The 17,758-nt window shown below is 32.7% G+C and overlaps 1 protein-coding gene across 5 annotated transcripts; it reads left to right on the forward strand.

Annotated features, from left to right (window-relative positions):
* Window positions 1-289: 289 nt before the first annotated feature.
* LOC123713363 (protein gooseberry) lies at window positions 290-16,553 on the forward strand. 5 transcript variants are annotated; one of them, XM_045666978.1, is made up of 6 exons: window positions 290-489; window positions 9,431-9,603; window positions 10,045-10,303; window positions 11,442-11,641; window positions 12,008-12,609; window positions 15,702-16,553. In XM_045666978.1, exons 1-6 carry the CDS (start codon window positions 435-437, stop codon window positions 15,820-15,822), a joined length of 1,410 nt encoding a protein of 469 aa, XP_045522934.1. In that variant the 5' UTR covers window positions 290-434; the 3' UTR covers window positions 15,823-16,553. The 5 variants fall into 5 exon arrangements, with proteins under 5 accessions (XP_045522934.1, XP_045522938.1, XP_045522935.1 ...); XM_045666982.1 differs by having other exon boundaries at window positions 293-489; window positions 10,045-10,147; XM_045666979.1 differs by lacking the exon at window positions 290-489 and adding an exon at window positions 7,285-7,398.
* Window positions 16,554-17,758: the final 1,205 nt, after the last annotated feature.

Genomic DNA, 17,758 nt, shown 5'->3' on the forward strand with positions numbered 1-17,758 from the left:
CGCGCCACAGACACTGTTCAGATCTGACTATCTCGCTCTAACGCATCCTCATACCCACGGCTGTTGTTACCAAAAACCAATCGACAGACAAATTTCAATCCAAACTAAACATTTACTCTTGCAGTGACTTGGTATCCTACAATACGATTGACGAAGATACGAAAATTTAACAGCGGTATCGCTGGTGCGTTCAAAGTAGGAAAAGGACAAAAGACAAGAGAAGGTTGCGGAGGCGGCCGCGCCGACCATTTTTTGTTGCATTGTGAAAGATTACACTTGAGTCGAAATACATCTTTACATCACACGTCAGTGGCCACTGAGCTGTCTTCAAAGTAACACGGATTAGATACAGGCACTTTGTAAGAATGTCCGCGTGTTGATAGTGACAGACTGTTGTGATTAGGACTGTGATTGAACAATTGTTAGTTTCTTCGATGGCAGTATCTACTTTGAACATGACGCCGTACTTCACCGGATACTCTTTCCAAGGTATGTGCTTGCGCAATTACGCTACAGGACTTTTTAGTTAGAAAACTTGATATAACTTAAAGTTGTCTGTATCACTTTGTTAAGTTTTTATAAGTACACTGTGACTAGAACCTTAAAGTCATGAAAGCTTAATAAATAACAAATATGTTCTATGCAATGTTGCGTTTATCATGCGCAGAAACAGATCGAAGAGTCTTCAAAGTGTCTATTACATACAGGAATAAATTATAATCTCTTAAACGTATGTAAGCTACAACGACATAATAGTATATCTGATTGATGGAATGTTAAATCATATTGAACAACTAATTTTCTTTAAAACCGCAAAAGACCGGCAATCAAGATATAAAAAGCTGATTGCTGAGAATTACTACAATTAAAAACCTAATGGAGTCCTTCTCGAAAAGTCTTAAAACTATAAAATTATGACTATAGAAAAACTTTACTACGCCATATAACAATATTTCATCGACTAACGAAAACATCTTGGAACATTGTATAATGGTCAATGCTAGAAAGTGGTTTCAAAGTATTTGTCACATTGTTTCGGCAAAACTGTATAATGTAGTGAAATAAAATCTGTCAAAATTATACCGGGCGTTTAGGCGCGAAACACTTAGATTTTTTTGCTCTATGGTTAGTATATTCTGTCTTAGATTAAAAAAAGGTTTATTATTATGAGCTAAGTCATTCAAATTGTCATTTAACAACTATAAATTTTGAATAACAGATACGTTCGTAATTCGTCTATATTTCAGTGTTCGTAAATATTTTCATTGTGTATTGCAACAGCAACAAGAGGCCGTATCGCTTATAATTGTTTTAATTAATGAAAATGTTAAAGCGAATATAAAATTATTAGTATTAGTGACATTTATTGACATAGATATTGTTTCGGTAAAAATTATTGACATCATAAAACAACTTTTGTTTTAAAGACTTCTTAGCCTTGGTTTATTACGGGCGACACTTTTTTTAACAACAGTACCCTACGAACAATACAAATTGAATAGTAGATAGAAAAGAAATGTTTTTGTATGGAAAATATGAGACGTCCGGAGTAGAACAAAATGGAAGCATGCACCGAATAGAAATCATATAGTAAACTTGTATGGGAAAACTATACGAATACGAAACTGTCGTAAAGTATGATTATGTTGTTAAATTAATAGACATTAATGTGTTATTTAAATGTCTAACGGCTTAAAGTTGAATATTATGTATTATCTTAATAATTGGGTAGGTATACATTTGGTTTGCCATCTTATTCTTCTATATTGGATAGGAATAAAATCATTTTTGCATAATTTATTTAAGTTTAGCGTGACCAAATATAGAATTCCATTTTTGAATTTCCTCCAAATTCAAATTAACTCTACTTGTACATTGAATTAATATATGCCTGTTTCAGCCGCCAAAGCTTTGAATTCTCTGCTCCAAAAACCCGACAGCTTTACACATAAATCATTACCATACGAAAACATTTCGAATGCATTGTTAAAAATGTCACTTCGACTTATGAACTGTTTCGTCTAAACTAAATTAAAATGAAAGGGATCGAAATATAAAAAGGGTTGTGGTGAAAAGAGACGGTATGATAAAGGATGCCGCCTTTACGTTTGATACGATACAGTGTCGTGCGTTTTGAGAACTTTGGTTATTAACGTTGTACCAATTAATAATACGATAATTATGATAACAGCTCAATATTACACCCTGTTTTGTATGTAAGTCGCATTAGTAAAAATAGTTTTTACGTTAAATATTAACTGAAGAAATTGTATATATTAAGAAATCAGAAATATTGTAGGCTTAAAATAAATCTCTTGCAAACATAAAAACCACTGTAGACAGACAATATCCCACGATGTGTTTGAATAATATGTTTTAAATATATCGTAATAATTCACCGTTCAGTTCCGTCGTAGTCGAGATGCGAATTAAAATTCGCGCCTATTTTCCGACGGCTCTCAAACATCTATCAATTTACGAAAAATATTCTAATTCTCAGCTAAACTCAAGGACTTCGAAACTACATGAGTCATCAAAGGCACCGCGCTGTATTGAGCTCTTTCGCTTAAATAAATCCTGTAGTGGACAACAAATTATATAACTTCGAATAAATCGGTATTAACGTCGTAAGCTGATGTAAAGTCCGACATTAAAAATTCCTGCGTGAGATTATTTTCTGCACGTTTTATTTATACTAACACTTAATTATAATGAAATTTAAACGTGTACATTTATATTAAAATCTAAATAATTAACTAATGTTAATAAACAACGTAATTAATTTATAATTAACAGAGAATTTGAAAATAATAAAAAAATCAAACACTGTTAGGATATTCAGGATTTCATCAGGCCTCCTTCCAAATCGTTCTACTTTTTTCTCGCCACCATTTTCCAATCCTTCCGCGCTATCCCTTTAATTACATATTCCCAGGTTTCTGGTGGGTCTCTCTTTTTTTATAGAGAAATTGAAAATACATTAACTATAATATGTGTCATTAAAGAGTATGTGTTTTTATGCAATTAATGAATTTCAATAGATAATAATAGAATATATAGATTTCTGTATTTGTTTCATAATTTATTTGTAGAAAAAGAGGATTAATTTGACGTATAAAGAAAAGTCCAATTTCTATAAAATTATTCATCTTTGTGAGTTTCAAAGTGGGATTCTCTTTTCTTTGATTTATAATATTGAAGATGAAAATTTAATTTAAAACAAAATATTCACATTCGCCCGCGGGTAGGTGACGGACGATGAAGCGAGATATCGATCAGCAAACCGCACCTTGTAATTTGTCGATGCGAATTCTCTACAACTCCATAATTTTCTCTAAAGGATTACTCGATTATTCGATAAAGAATGTCATATTCGAATAGATCGACAACTCTAGGTTTGAGACAAGTAACTTTAAAAAAAAACAAAACTTGTTTTTTAATTGCATATTTCATTGTTAATATTTTGTGTGAATAAATCCTTATTAATAAGTTAGCAAGTATATATATAGTGTAGATATTTTAGTATACCTTAGCTTACAAATCACGAGTAGGTTTTAAATAAAAATCGAATTGAATTGTCCAATGTGACTTAGGGTCCTTTAAGAAAAGAGCGCATCAATTCTTAAACGGCTGGCAACACACTCGCGAGCCCTCTGGCATTGGGAGTGTTCATGCGTATCACTTAGCATCAGGTAAGCCTCCTGTTCGCTGTTCTATAAAAACTTCTTTTAGTCGTGAATAAATAGCAAAGTATGGTCAGCATTACATATAAATATGTATAGTGATTCGATCTGTATATTAATTTAAATTGTTATATTATTAAGTAATAAAAGAAATATTTAAGGAACAGTGTATTGTTGAACAGATTGCTGACCTCAGTGTAATCAAGATTTAGTCACATTCATATCACGGCGGACAGGCGCATGCGCACACAGGCGCGCATCAAAAGCGCCGACACGCTTTAACTTCGTAATATGACCGCGAATCACTTCGGGCCACTTGTCATTATTTTAATTAAATCTTAAAATACATAAATCAAAGAATTTTCACGCGTATTGATTGATTTGTGCAAATAGGAAAATTCTTTGTAATTAATATATGCGAGTGATAAACTTAGGTATCTATTTTTCTAATTTTCCGGTGTCCAACAGTGAAGTCTTAAATAAAATTTATATTTATATGAGATATTTAAATCCATGTCGCAATCAATTATAAAAACAATGATTTTAATTATGTCTTACAAAATATTATGAATATTCTTTTTGTAATTCGACCAATCAGCATATATAATTACAATTCTCAACCATTCAATGATTTATTAAAAAACATTTTTTTTAAACAGGTATCAATTATCAAGTAATTATCAAGAATCTATGATTTTCTCCATGAAATAAAGAATTTGTATATCTGAGCACCAATAAGTAACAAAACAGTTAGATCGAATATTTCAAAAATTCAATAACATTGTCTCAAGGGTTCGGGAATTCTCGAATAAAAGGGATAAGACATTTCTTTGTCTAGATTATATTGCCATCTGGAATTTATTGAACAAAATAAAATTTTTGATAAACCAAAGAATCTGTGAGCAGTTTTGAAATTATTAACTAAACAAACTGTTTATACAAATATAATGCAGAGGTTAGCGAATTAATTAAAACTTTATTATATATTAATGGCGCGGCAAACGTCGTTTTGCCATGTATATTATTTATAGGAGGAAATTGTATATCATTTTTAGTTGAATAAATATAACTATCTACTATAATAAAAAGTAAGGGTTGATCGTAGCGGGGTCACAATTAAGGTTTGTATGTATTTTTGTATGCTGTATCATAAAAAAATAAAGGAATTTTTTGAGGTGGACACTTATCACTTTGGGGTTTTGAAAGATTCTCCGATTCTCAGACTTACTGAATATGCATAAAGAGCCGTTTCGGAGGAGTATAGGAACGAACATTGTGACACGTGAATTTTATATTTATAGAGATTTACGTTAAATTTAATATTTATACAGAAAAATGTGTATTTATTTATAGTCGCGCGAACTAATTAATACTAACCTAGTTTCAGTCCTTTTGGGTTAGATTTTTGGTTTATAAGCATGTTTGAAATGCCGGTTTCTCATTATATAGGCTAGTGTCGAATGCTCATAAAAATGATTTGGTACTGCCCTACTAGTCCTACATTACTTACCAGTTGAGTAAAAATTAATATAAATTACGTCGGCTCTCAAAGATCTTTTGAGAATTGTAAGAGCCCTTTTGGTAAATACGAGATTTGAATACCAAATGAGGTCAACACTTATTGAAATAAAATATTTCCTTTATAAGCCGAAACGTCCATTCGTTTGAACAGTTGCTTTTTCTTTACATAGGTATTAGGATAATTAAAACCTTGGTATATAGATTCGATTTAGATTCTCGTTTATATATCGCCCGTTTACCAATCCAATCTTTACAAATTTCAACAATATGATTTTGTACACACAGTTTAATTTTTTTGCTCGTTATCATAATTTTCTTCGGTAATATTGATCGGAACTTCGCGGGTAAAAGTCTCCTTCAGGTTTTTCCAAACATCATCCATGGCTTTCTTTCGTCATTCGCTTCTAAATATTCTATCTTTCTTATCTATTGGATGCTCTATACTATCTCTTTATTCATAAACACCTCAGCCAGCAACTAAATAACGGATTTGTTCATCGTACAATTAAACATAAAAGATAACTTAAAAATAGTGTATTTAAAAGTTTTGGTTTCGCAAAATAATCTAAAGAAATTCTTTACGGACGAATTTTTTTTTCTAGCTACATATGTATATACACACTTAAAAACTAACAAATATTGATTATTAAAGCTTCACCAATAACTGCTCAAACCATACATATTTCAATCGTTAATCACGTAAGTACCGCCCAAATAAGCGGGCGATACAAGTGTTATAATTATAATAGAATTGATACAATCACTACAGCCTCGGGCGAACGATGCCACGCGACTCGCGGCCACACAAATGTGCTTGAAGAAAGCTTAATGGAATGACACCGTCTTTGTGAAGCCGCCCAATTCTTATGCCTATTCAATGGCATCTTCTTTGTTGCTTGATTTGGGATAGTTTTATTCATTTTCGGATGTTAGATATTTGAAATTTAATAGTTATATTAAGGGTCCTATAAAACTGACTGATAATAATATAATTTGTAGTGCAATATATGTATTGTATATTTCATTATGAAGTTTAAATACGAGTACATTTTTAAAATTCACGGTGCTCGAATAGTACTTGTAGATCAATTTGTTGAAGCTTGTAAAGAATACGACATACCTTATTTATAATTTAGGGAAAGAAGGATAGTTATTATAATATTAAAAATCTTCATGCTGTATCGTAGTGAAATCGTGAATACCTTGAATAAAAACATTTAAGTGTATAAAAGTGAGTCAATAAATTTTGATTGTCATTGTGTATGAAATGATTGAAGTTTTATTTCATTTATGAATCCATGTTCACATAAATTGCTATCGCATAGCTATTTCTTAGAGAATTGATAACCTTTCAGGGAAATGGTTTAATCAGAAATTGTTTATTGAATGGAAAAATTTTCAATTTCAATTTATTTTGCTGACTATGTTCTGTCTCCACATACGGCAGGTACACAACATTTCTTTTGTGCTAGTTCTATCTTTGCGTAAAGCATTTTAATCTAAGGCGTATTTTTATGCACCATCAAACTTTATTTATGTGATTATCGCTAGCATACAAATCATGTGGAAGAAAGCATTGTATGACGTAAGGTCTCATATAAATTTTACTATAGCACATTAATGTCGCTACGTGAAATTGATTTGCAAGCAGAAACATATTATGATTGTGAAAATGGGGTTTACGATTTATTTACACAATGCAAAATCAAATACGAACATATCACTGTACTGTTAGAACTATAGGGAAAGGTTCGACGTCTTATCCATTAGTTAGGTTGCGTATAATTCGTTCATTCAACTCTGAAGTTTTTATCAGTTTAATCGTGGTTTGCTTCGATAAGGAAATTGCCAAAATATCACGGCTACTTGACATCTTTAATTTCGTCACCAGTTTCAAGTGTCTCTTAAAGTTACGACGGTACTTCGCAACCATTAAAAATCGGAATTGCGAGCTGAAAAAGCGAAAGATGAAAATTTCTAATTAAAGTTGACACAGAAATGTGAATTTATTTATCTGGTCACGGCTTACCATACGTCTAGCGTTAAATGGCCGACTCTGTTTCAATTTCGTCTAACATGATCGCTGCGGTTGAACGAATCGTAACACAATTATGTTATTGTGAGAATTTTTTATGCGTCCTAGCACTCAGTGTTTGACTATGTTCTCGAGGTATCGCAACTATGAATAAGTCTCGTGAGTAAACTTTTCTGGCTTCCGTATTATATTGAAAGGTTTTTTAATAGGATCAATGATACCACCCTAGTTGTGATTGTCGGTACAAAATGGTGCATGATCCAAACTGCTTTCGGACGATTAACTTTTTGAGTGATGTTTAAATTTGTTGTTAACTTTACCTCCGTTTGCGTTAATAGTGTTATAATGTTTGCGAATTATATTACGCATTGTTGAGTTTACGTTACCATTGTAGCTTTTGTGGGTTTTACATTGATTTGACTGATCTTATTCGAACATATTTGGTCAAAAGATATTGAATAGTTCTACTCAATGCGGTACGTGCATTACAAGGACTTTAATAAAGCTCCTGTGTGTATTCTAAAGGTTTTTGTATTTAGAATAAAGTGGATCGTACCACTGAGGGTCGATCTTTTAATAAGGTTTTTGTTAATATAAAATCTCATATCTATTATATTCTTGATTTGATTCTTACCTTAATAAAGTGATACATTATGACTGCACCACCCACATTTGTATAGAGGGTTATTACGAAAGCGTTATGCGTCATAAATATTTCGAGAACATAAAATTAACACTCAAAAACATGGGTTTTCGAGGCACCACAACGTCTGCAGGACCTGACAAAAAAATAGGGATCGCTTGATCCCCTGCGTGAGACCAGGACATCAGCTTCTGAAATAGTCTTTATTCTTATAACACTAGAGTCCAGTTTAAACTAGCGGAAGTTGAGAATTTGACACCCACTTATCTCTTATTATTTTACGATTTTTCGCCATATAAAGATTGTAATATGGATTCTTTTGCTTTGAACTGTTTCGGTTCTCGCCCTATCAAAGGACATACTTGTTGACATGTTGTTTAATTGATCGGTACTTCACCACAGGGGTCTAAGGCCCAACACGAGGCGGTTTCTTTGAGGAATTATATGAAATTGATAAACTATAAATGCCTTCACAAGTGGAAGATGCCACTGTGGTGTTTTTTCCACTGTCAAAATTGAGATTAATCTTTGATTAGGTAAGATAAAAACTTCGCATTACGTTCGTTGAATAAGAGAATTATAATATATATATTACATAGCTGATGAGTTTGAATGTCTTGGGACCTACAGGTTCGCATTAGAAACTATCTTAGTGTCGAATCAATTTCTCGAAGAAGGCTGTATTCATAGATAGAAGAACGCGCGGGCGCAGATAGTATTTGATTAATAAATAGGTCGTTATGTTTTTAAATTGGTAAAATGCTAAGTAATAATAACGAAATTTCATTATGAAATCTGTAAATCTAAGATTTCGATTTATCTTACAAAGCCGTTGCAAAAATCGTCGAAAGGCGGTCTCCTTTGACAATAGGTGGTCTAACCATTTGCCGTGATGTGATTATAATAGCCACACTTCGCTCACATACCAGAAATGTTATATTTCTTTTTAGCAATCAATATCTTAATAACTTTAATTACGGTTTTGATGACTTTCGTGATTTTTTTAAGCGATAAAAACAATGTTTTTGTAACAATTGTTTGGGACCAAATGTACTGAAAGATATCGGAGACTTTTGGTTGAGGGCACATCAAATGAAACGTGAAATGACCAGTAGCTCAGTACAATTGGTCTTCTATTGAAATGTCTTTGGTATTTTTCCATACAAATTCATTGACGAATATTTATATCTCATAATATTTATTATTTACCATTTAACCAAAAGAAAACTACGCGAGTTATTTAAATAATGTCAATCAAGACTTAAAAAGATTATTGTTTTATATTTCTTTTTTAAATTGGTTATGGAAAACATTTTTACTGTCTTTTATAATATTACTTTATGTAGTAAAGATATCCGCCATTATAATACAATGATTGATTATTAAATTTAAAATATATTCTATTTTATTCTGATTCATTTGATGTGGCTGGCGCGTGCTTGATTAATATCACTTTAGACAAAGTCATTCTTAAGAATGAATCACACAGCTTGAAGTCATGGTTTAAAATAACATGAATATTTAGTTAAATCATATTAATTGTTAAAGGGCAAGGACGTATGAATCAGTTGGGAGGTGTGTTCATCAACGGGCGCCCTCTACCGAACCACATCAGACTGAAGATTGTGGAGATGGCGGCTGCGGGAGTGAGGCCTTGTGTCATCTCACGACAGCTTCGTGTTTCACATGGCTGTGTCTCCAAGATACTTAATAGATACCAGGTAAGCTATTAGTAAAAAGCTGTTACAAAACCACTGGCGCTTCCATCTAAGATCTCTGTATATTTCGGGATTATTTTCTAATGGGCAAGTAGATGATCAACCTTCTGTGCTGGACACACGTCGTTGGACAGAATGTCCATTGGTGTACAGAACTCCGGAATAAATGTCGCACTCTGAAGCAATTAGGCCAACACGGCTTGGAATTATCATAATATAACTTTATGAATATATCAATCTTTATACAGTTGAATTATGATTATACATTGATGTAGATTAAGACTTTACCAGTGTTAGTTCATTAACTAATATCTTAGTTAATAATTATTTTTCCAACATAACCTACATGCATTTGTTTCATTGGTCATGTTGCTATTATTCTTTCAACTCAAATTTAAATGATACGTTTCTATCGTGTAAACTTTTAATTATAATTTTGTTTAGGAAACTGGCTCCATCCGTCCCGGGGTGATCGGCGGATCCAAGCCAAGAGTAGCAACGCCCGAAGTTGAGAATCGGATAGAAGAACTCAAGAGACAGAACCCAGGTATATTCTCCTGGGAGATTAGAGATAAACTTATAAAAGAAGGCATTTGTGATAAAAACACTGCGCCGTCAGTGAGTTCTATTTCGAGGCTTATACGAGGAGGCAAAAGGGACGATACAGATCCTAGAAGAAACCATAGTATTGATGGTATTCTAGGTAAGTCCTGGCCGTGAATATTTCAACAAATGCTTTTAATTGCCTTCATGTAATAAAATCAGCGGAGCAGAACAAATGAGGTGTTATTTGCCTGTTCGTCTAGATCACTTTCTAGATAACTTAAACTTAATTGAATATGTGTAATCTGTATTGTAGCATGTTATCTTTGATACATATCATGTTCTCGTGTTTTTTATGGCCGTTTAAATTATAAATGAAATATCGTAAAAATTACGCAAACACAAGAGTAAACGTTTAAGTAGTTTTCGTAGACTTTAGTCAAAGTACTTGTTTTATCCATTTAACTATTAATCAACACGCGCATTAGCTTGGCGTACACTGGACAATATCTCATAGCATTATAAACCACCTCCGCCACCAACTATCAGAAGAGCTCGAATTGGTACATGGATAACATCTAAACGGCTGCTTGAAGCGTATTCAACTATTTCACATATAACATGTTTGAAACGTTCGCAAACTTTGTAAAATGGCGTATAAAGTTAATAAACCACGTAAAGCGACGCGCACGCCACAGCAGCGCCCCCTATGTCGGCTTCAGAAATTGCAGGTTATAAAAATGAAATTAGTACTCAAACGTATTATTATCCCATCGCGTTTGGCCCCGAGGCTTGCATTACGACAATCTGTCCGTACCGCACGTCTTACACTATACCCAATATAAAATGGCGCTTCTAATACAGCGAAAGCGCTTTTACCAGAGATTTTGCGATAAGATTATGCATATTAAGTTGTATGAGGCTAAAATCTATGCTCAGCGGGCCCTTTGCGATAATGCGTTCGTAATTTTAGTCATTCATAAGTAACGGTTTTCAGGGCATAGCGGAAGCATGTACCTAATACATTTGCCTTAATTTACATAATGTTATGGAACCTTCTGTGCCTAAATGTTTGCACGGGACGAAACTCATTATCCTTAATTACTAATTTATGATATGTCGTCCTTTTTAATTATCTACCTGTTATAAGTACCTACACAACTTTATAATAAACCAATAATGTTTTTATCTGCTGATTTATTACATATATATTGTAACTAATTAAACGTAAAATATTATCTACTTTATAATGTACTGTGAAAGTATAGTCGAAATAAACACACATTTCTTTTACACAGGTCCGTCATCTTGCGAAGATTCGGACACAGAGTCGGAGCCCGGTATTACGCTAAAGAGAAAGCAGAGAAGATCCAGGACTACCTTCTCAGGTGACCAACTTGAAGCTTTAGAACGTGCTTTTACCAGAACCCAATACCCTGATGTGTACACACGAGAGGAGTTGGCGCAAAAGACGAAGTTGACAGAAGCTAGAGTTCAGGTAAATATAACAAAATACAATACATTATAAGTAGTGTCATAAATTAAGAACATCGTAATTAATAGTGTAGTTAAAGTGAAGTGTATCCAAACAAATTGTATTTAATCCCATTAGTTACGCGGTTGTACAAAAGTATAACAAATAGCCTTTATCATAATCATTATAATTAATTATAGGATTGTAACCGAGTCACCACATGTTGTTCACGCTACCGTACCTTCGGTTTTTGTTAGATTAATAGCCTAACACAGAATGTAATCGAGTGATCCCCGCCTTATAATTATGCTCTGCGATCGTGTTTGCCGCGCTTTGTGAATAATTTACTGAATTATGTGTTAAGGTTCTAATAGTAGAGTTGTCATACAGGTATGGTTTTCGAACCGAAGAGCGAGACTCCGAAAGCAATTGAATTCGCAACAATTAAGTGCTTTTAACACTATGTCCTTGCAGTCCGCCTTCCCTCCCGTTCACCAACAATACGAAACCCCTTCTTCCTTCAACGCTCAGTGTGCCTCCTGGCAGCAATCGTATTCCTCTTTAGGTACAAGCTCTGTGCTAAACTCTGCTTTAGCACCTTCTTTACATCAATCTACTCTCTCGGCACCTTCAGTATGTCAATCTACTTTACCGTCCTCATTGCATCCACCAACATCAAGTTCGTTTTCGTCTGGTAACTTAACTCCTTTATCTCACTCCTCGGAGATTGCAACGCCACTCCAAGCTGCCGCTGATGCTACTCCACCCAGTTCAAGTCCAACAACTGCTAGTTCCCCATCCGCAATCCAGAGTAGCGGTTTGACTTACCAGCACCCGACATATCAAAATGCAGGCGACATACCTCATCCTTATGCCTACGGGGATTACGCAAAGCAAGACCACATGACGGCACACAACCACTGGACTTCGAGACAACTGAGCCACTCTCAGAATAAGTTAGCAGAAGTCAGCGCATGGCCTGAGAATTATAGGTAAGTTTTTGTATGATTCAGTAATTACTAGTGATACGTTTAAAACTAAAGAAAACAGTACTTGTAAAATTGTATTTCCGTAGAATCTAATATCATCAAGGCCTGGGATATTTGCCAAGAGATATGCAAATATTCCAGGTTTTATGCAAAAGACGTTATGATAGCTTTGATTACGGTCTTCAAATTAGGAAGCATTCATTCTATTTCCTTTTACCTCCCCTTATCATTATTCGAAGCGGCCGCTAATCAATTAAGAGAGTAAGAAGTCAGCCATTATACGCCGCTTGGGCTGTTATTATAGGCCACTCTTCGTAATGCCGAAGCGATCGTGAACTCAATAGGGTTGCAAATTTCATGTACTTTTTTGATCGGTTATTAATTGATTCTCGACTTTAACATTCTGTGAGGCCAAAACGTGTTATTAAAGCACTCGTTTTATCATAATAGCTGTGGAACTGAATTTGTCGTAAGAGCGTGAGGCATTGTCCCTGTATTCTATGAGGCGACGACATTTATCTATGTTATCGAAACAAAGCACGTCAATATACCACACATTGGACCACACACAATATCTGGCACAATGAAAGACACTAACATATGAGTTACGTTATATGGTGATCGATCTTTATAACAATTTTCATAAGACAAAATAAATCAGAATCCTTATCAGACTACATAATACATGCATAGTTTCTGGGACCAATTAGAACGTCCATACATTAAACATCCCATTTCTGTATGAACACGGGAAAATACATTTTAATACTACACAATAAAATCGATAACTGCTTGAAGTTAGAATGCAACATTTATCAGTTTCCTACATTGCGGAAAAACACGAGTTGCTTTGTATCAAGCGGTCGCAATTAATGAAAGGCCGAACGTGACATAAGTACAATGAACCCTCACATTAAGAAATTCTAACCGCGTATTAAAATCTGTATGGTTATTTGTAATCTACTTCCTAAACTGCAAGGTTTGCGTGTACCTTTTATTGATCACTTTGCATCTGTGCATCGAAATATGCACATGATTGATGCATGCACTGGAACGAAAATTGCATTTCGATTACGGCTTGATTGAAATCTAACTTTCCCTTGCATACTCTTACTAATATTTATGTAATTTGTAGATAATTAGTTCTCATTTGTTCTTGTCTTGCACACTAATTGTTCTGTTATGTAACTATCACTAAGTTTTCCAATCTATAAACATTTTCGTGTGTTTACCATACTGGCGCCTTTACAGATGTTATTTTTTAGTAATAATAATTTACTTGCAATTTATTTACTACAATCTAAACTTTTAAACTGCGACATATAACAGCGTGCAAAGGTAGAATTTTACATAGAAGTTAAAAAAAAATTATTAATTTATAATCAATTCCTTTTTTATTTTATCACTACATCGTCACATTATTAAAATGTATTATTACATTATCCAATTAATATTAATTATAAAGTTTCACTCAAATAATCATTAACAGATTAAAAGATATTATTTGTCCAAAAGTTATTGAGTCGACTTTTAAAAACTCTGGTAGAAAGATCTTTGATCGTTTTTGGTAAATTATTATACACCTTGATTGCCATACACAGGTCTTGTACAATTCCAGATTGTTTTTTAACATAACCAATTTTTACGCATGTCTATTTCGGTAGTTGTAAATCAGTTGACTTTAAAATATTTATCTTTTTGTGAACAAATAACGACAATTTCTAGAATTTATAATATAATAAATATTAATGTAGGTAATATTACTATGATATGATAAGTGATAAAATTGTTACTAGGTTTAGAGGTTGATTCCTATATTTTTTCAAAATCAAAGTCAAAAATCATTTATTAATAAAGGTAACACAATGTGCACTTATGAACGTCAAAAAAAGAAATATACATTAAATGCTTCTAATTTTACATTTAATGCCAGTTCTCAAATTAAGGGAGTAGGATAGAAGAGAAGAACTGGCAATAAACTCTCCACCACTCTTTTTAATCATTTGTTAGTTACGAAACCTAAAATTAATTTTAATTGTGTACTCGGCTCACAATTAATTTATCTCGTTCAGAACTGACTTATACTTTTTAAATTAAGGGGTAAAGGATAACGGCCCAGGTGGATGTAGGTTGCTGTAGGCGTATAATTGATTAATTAGTACAGTAGCAGTTGCGTGGTTTAAGTTTTGCAGCTTTTGCTAATTTCTAAGTTAACGAACACCTGCCTCGTTACTCTGTAAAACAAATTCTGAGTTCAATATCTAGATTACTCTGGTACTAACAAAGAATCTGACGACGAAATCATGCTCTTTAAATATCCTCTTGCTAGCCTAGCAACGTTGTAAGACTACTTAAAAAATCAATACAAGAAAGTAATGTTCCTATATACAATCGCATACAAAAGTGGATTAACGCATTTTGTTTTGTTATAAACTATCATATTAAATAGGACAGTTCTATAGTTCATTAAAGATATCCGACATTTCAACCACCTACACGACTATGTTCGACGTGAATGAGTGTTAATAATTTTCGTAATACAATTTGATTTATATTTAAAACACGGTAGTTATATACGTCAAGCAATGTATCAAATAATCTATACGAAAGAGGAATGCTTAGACCAATATCAAAGTTTCTTTAAGCCCTTTAACGAATTGTTTTGAATATCAATAAGTTTTGGGGATTATGTTAATTGTTAAATATTCGATACATTTTGATCTGTATTAGTTATATTAATAGACAGATTAGTAATATAGGATGTTTATTGTGGTTATTATATATTCACACGATTTATCTATTTTTTTATATTAAATAAAGCGTTTTCAGAACGTTTAGCTGTAATATTCAGATTGTAATTTTAATGAAAAATGATATAGTCTTTGGTTATAACTTTACTGGACTTAAGCGTGATTTTATTTAAATATAACCAGCGTTTTGATAAAGCATTTATAGATATTAAGGACGCTCTTTTGTTCTTTTAATTATTTTCCCCTTTCAAATAATTCATCTCGTGTATATTGCTTCAGTTATAGTATGAATAAAATATATACAATTGAAAATCAATAATTAACACTGTTTTTCTTTTGTTACAGCCCTTTCTTTGGAAGCAATGCATCGCATTACGTATCTCATGCTCACTCACCGACAGAGGCCAAGTCAGGATATCCATACATCGGACAACTTGGTGGTATGGATATGGGTCGGGTACATTAAAGAGCTTTGAATGTCAATTAAAACAAATATTTTTCTAAATATTCAAATTGTCAGGAAGTTAATCAACCAAGCATTCTATATAAGTTTATATTATCTATGTCTTACATTAATATAGACTAATTAAAATAATGCACCAGTATTTACAATAGACTTTTGTATACATTTTTAACACTGACAGCTGTCAGTATAAGTGCCCTTAATAACCATAGATGAAATTGAAGATATTTTTATAATATTAATGTTAACATTTGCATAACCTGTAACAATGTATCGTAAGAATTTTTCATCATTAAAGCACGTTCGTGCGGGACTGTACCATATAGGTATTATATTTAGGCACACTATCTGTATTATTTTATAGCTTTAGTTAAAAGCGTTCCTAAGTAATGTTAACTAATTTAGGGTTACTATAAAATGCCGTTTTCAAATATATAAACTCCATACAAGTAAGTTTTTGGACATCCTTCTTTCATTTTGTTTACTATAGATTAACTTTTTGTTTATTTTAAACATTCTCTTCATGTATAAGATATGAATTGTTACATAAGCAAATGTGAGTATAGTATGAAGACGGCTTTAACTATAAGTGTTGAATATTTTTAAGTAATATCAGTATGTCTGGCCTTGTATAAAATTGTGATGTAGCAGAATATATTTATTTTTAGAGAAAAATGTGCAAATTGTTTTAGGTTAATATTTTGTATAATTAATGTTTACCGAAATAAATAATATTAATAAAGTGAAATATTTTCTTACCAACCTCTAATACTAGATTTAGTTTGTCTTTTGTTTTTTTATTGAATAAATTAAAATATAATTGTATAATTGTATGTAATTGTATTTTATTAAATTTAAAAATAAATACAAAAAGTTATGGTGAAAAATTTAACTACAGCTAGATTGGGTGATTTATACCGAATTTTTAAATGATTATGTATATAATCATTTAAAAATTTACAACACATTTTGCTATGATACCCCACGGTTTTTCTGCGAATATTTCTTTATATAAACCACAAAGTTCAAGTCATAATTTTCTAACAAATAAAATACAGGGGTCGATAGTAGAGGGGTGAAAATTAAGAGTTGTATGTATTTTTGTAAGTTGTATTATAAGTTTTTTTTTGGAGTGGACTCCCCTTATAACTTATGGGATTGAAAGATAGTAGCCGATTCTCAGACTTACTGAATGTGCATAAAAACTTTCATAAGAATCGGTGAGCCGTTTCGGAGGAATATGGGAACGAACATTGTGACACAAGAATTGTATATATATGGAGATAAGCTTAGCTTTTGGACCGTTAGCCTCGTCTCACGTACCTCGGATACACGCAAAAACCAGGTGGAAAATAGGGTATTTCCTCATACTTTCATTTTGTTCTCAACTTATATCCGGAATAATAGATAGTACAGATGACCCCAGAGCTGGCGCGAACTAAATGCTGCAATAAAGGGACTCAACACAACATTAAAATACCTGTGACTGGGACCAAACTTTTAAATTTATTTACCTTCATTTATTCAGTACCTGAATCAAGTCGGAAACGCACCGGCGAGCCTTCTTAGTTGTGTGATTGTCCATGTCACTATCATATCACTTAACATCGGATGTTCTTTAAAAAAATATATGTTATATTAATATGGTATGTTATTCATTCTAACCTAGTCAGTCATTATTCCATTCGGTGCGCTCTTGACGGAGCCGTCGTGGTTAATGCTTGAGAGGAATTATTCTCTAGAAATCCTGGCGCGATATATCATGAATGCCTTTCTTGTCTATTTATATATGTCTGTTTAAGTAAGAAACACAACTGTATACAAAATTACAATTGCAATAAACTGAAATTTTAGTAACACGCTATCAAAAACACATTTTTCACATTATGTGAATATAGTGAAATGTATCATTTTTTGACAACGATGGAGAGTTTTTGAT

The sequence above is a fragment of the Pieris brassicae genome, chromosome 8, assembly GCF_905147105.1.
Source record: "Pieris brassicae chromosome 8, ilPieBrab1.1, whole genome shotgun sequence".
NCBI classification, from domain to species: Eukaryota; Metazoa; Arthropoda; class Insecta; order Lepidoptera; family Pieridae; genus Pieris; species Pieris brassicae.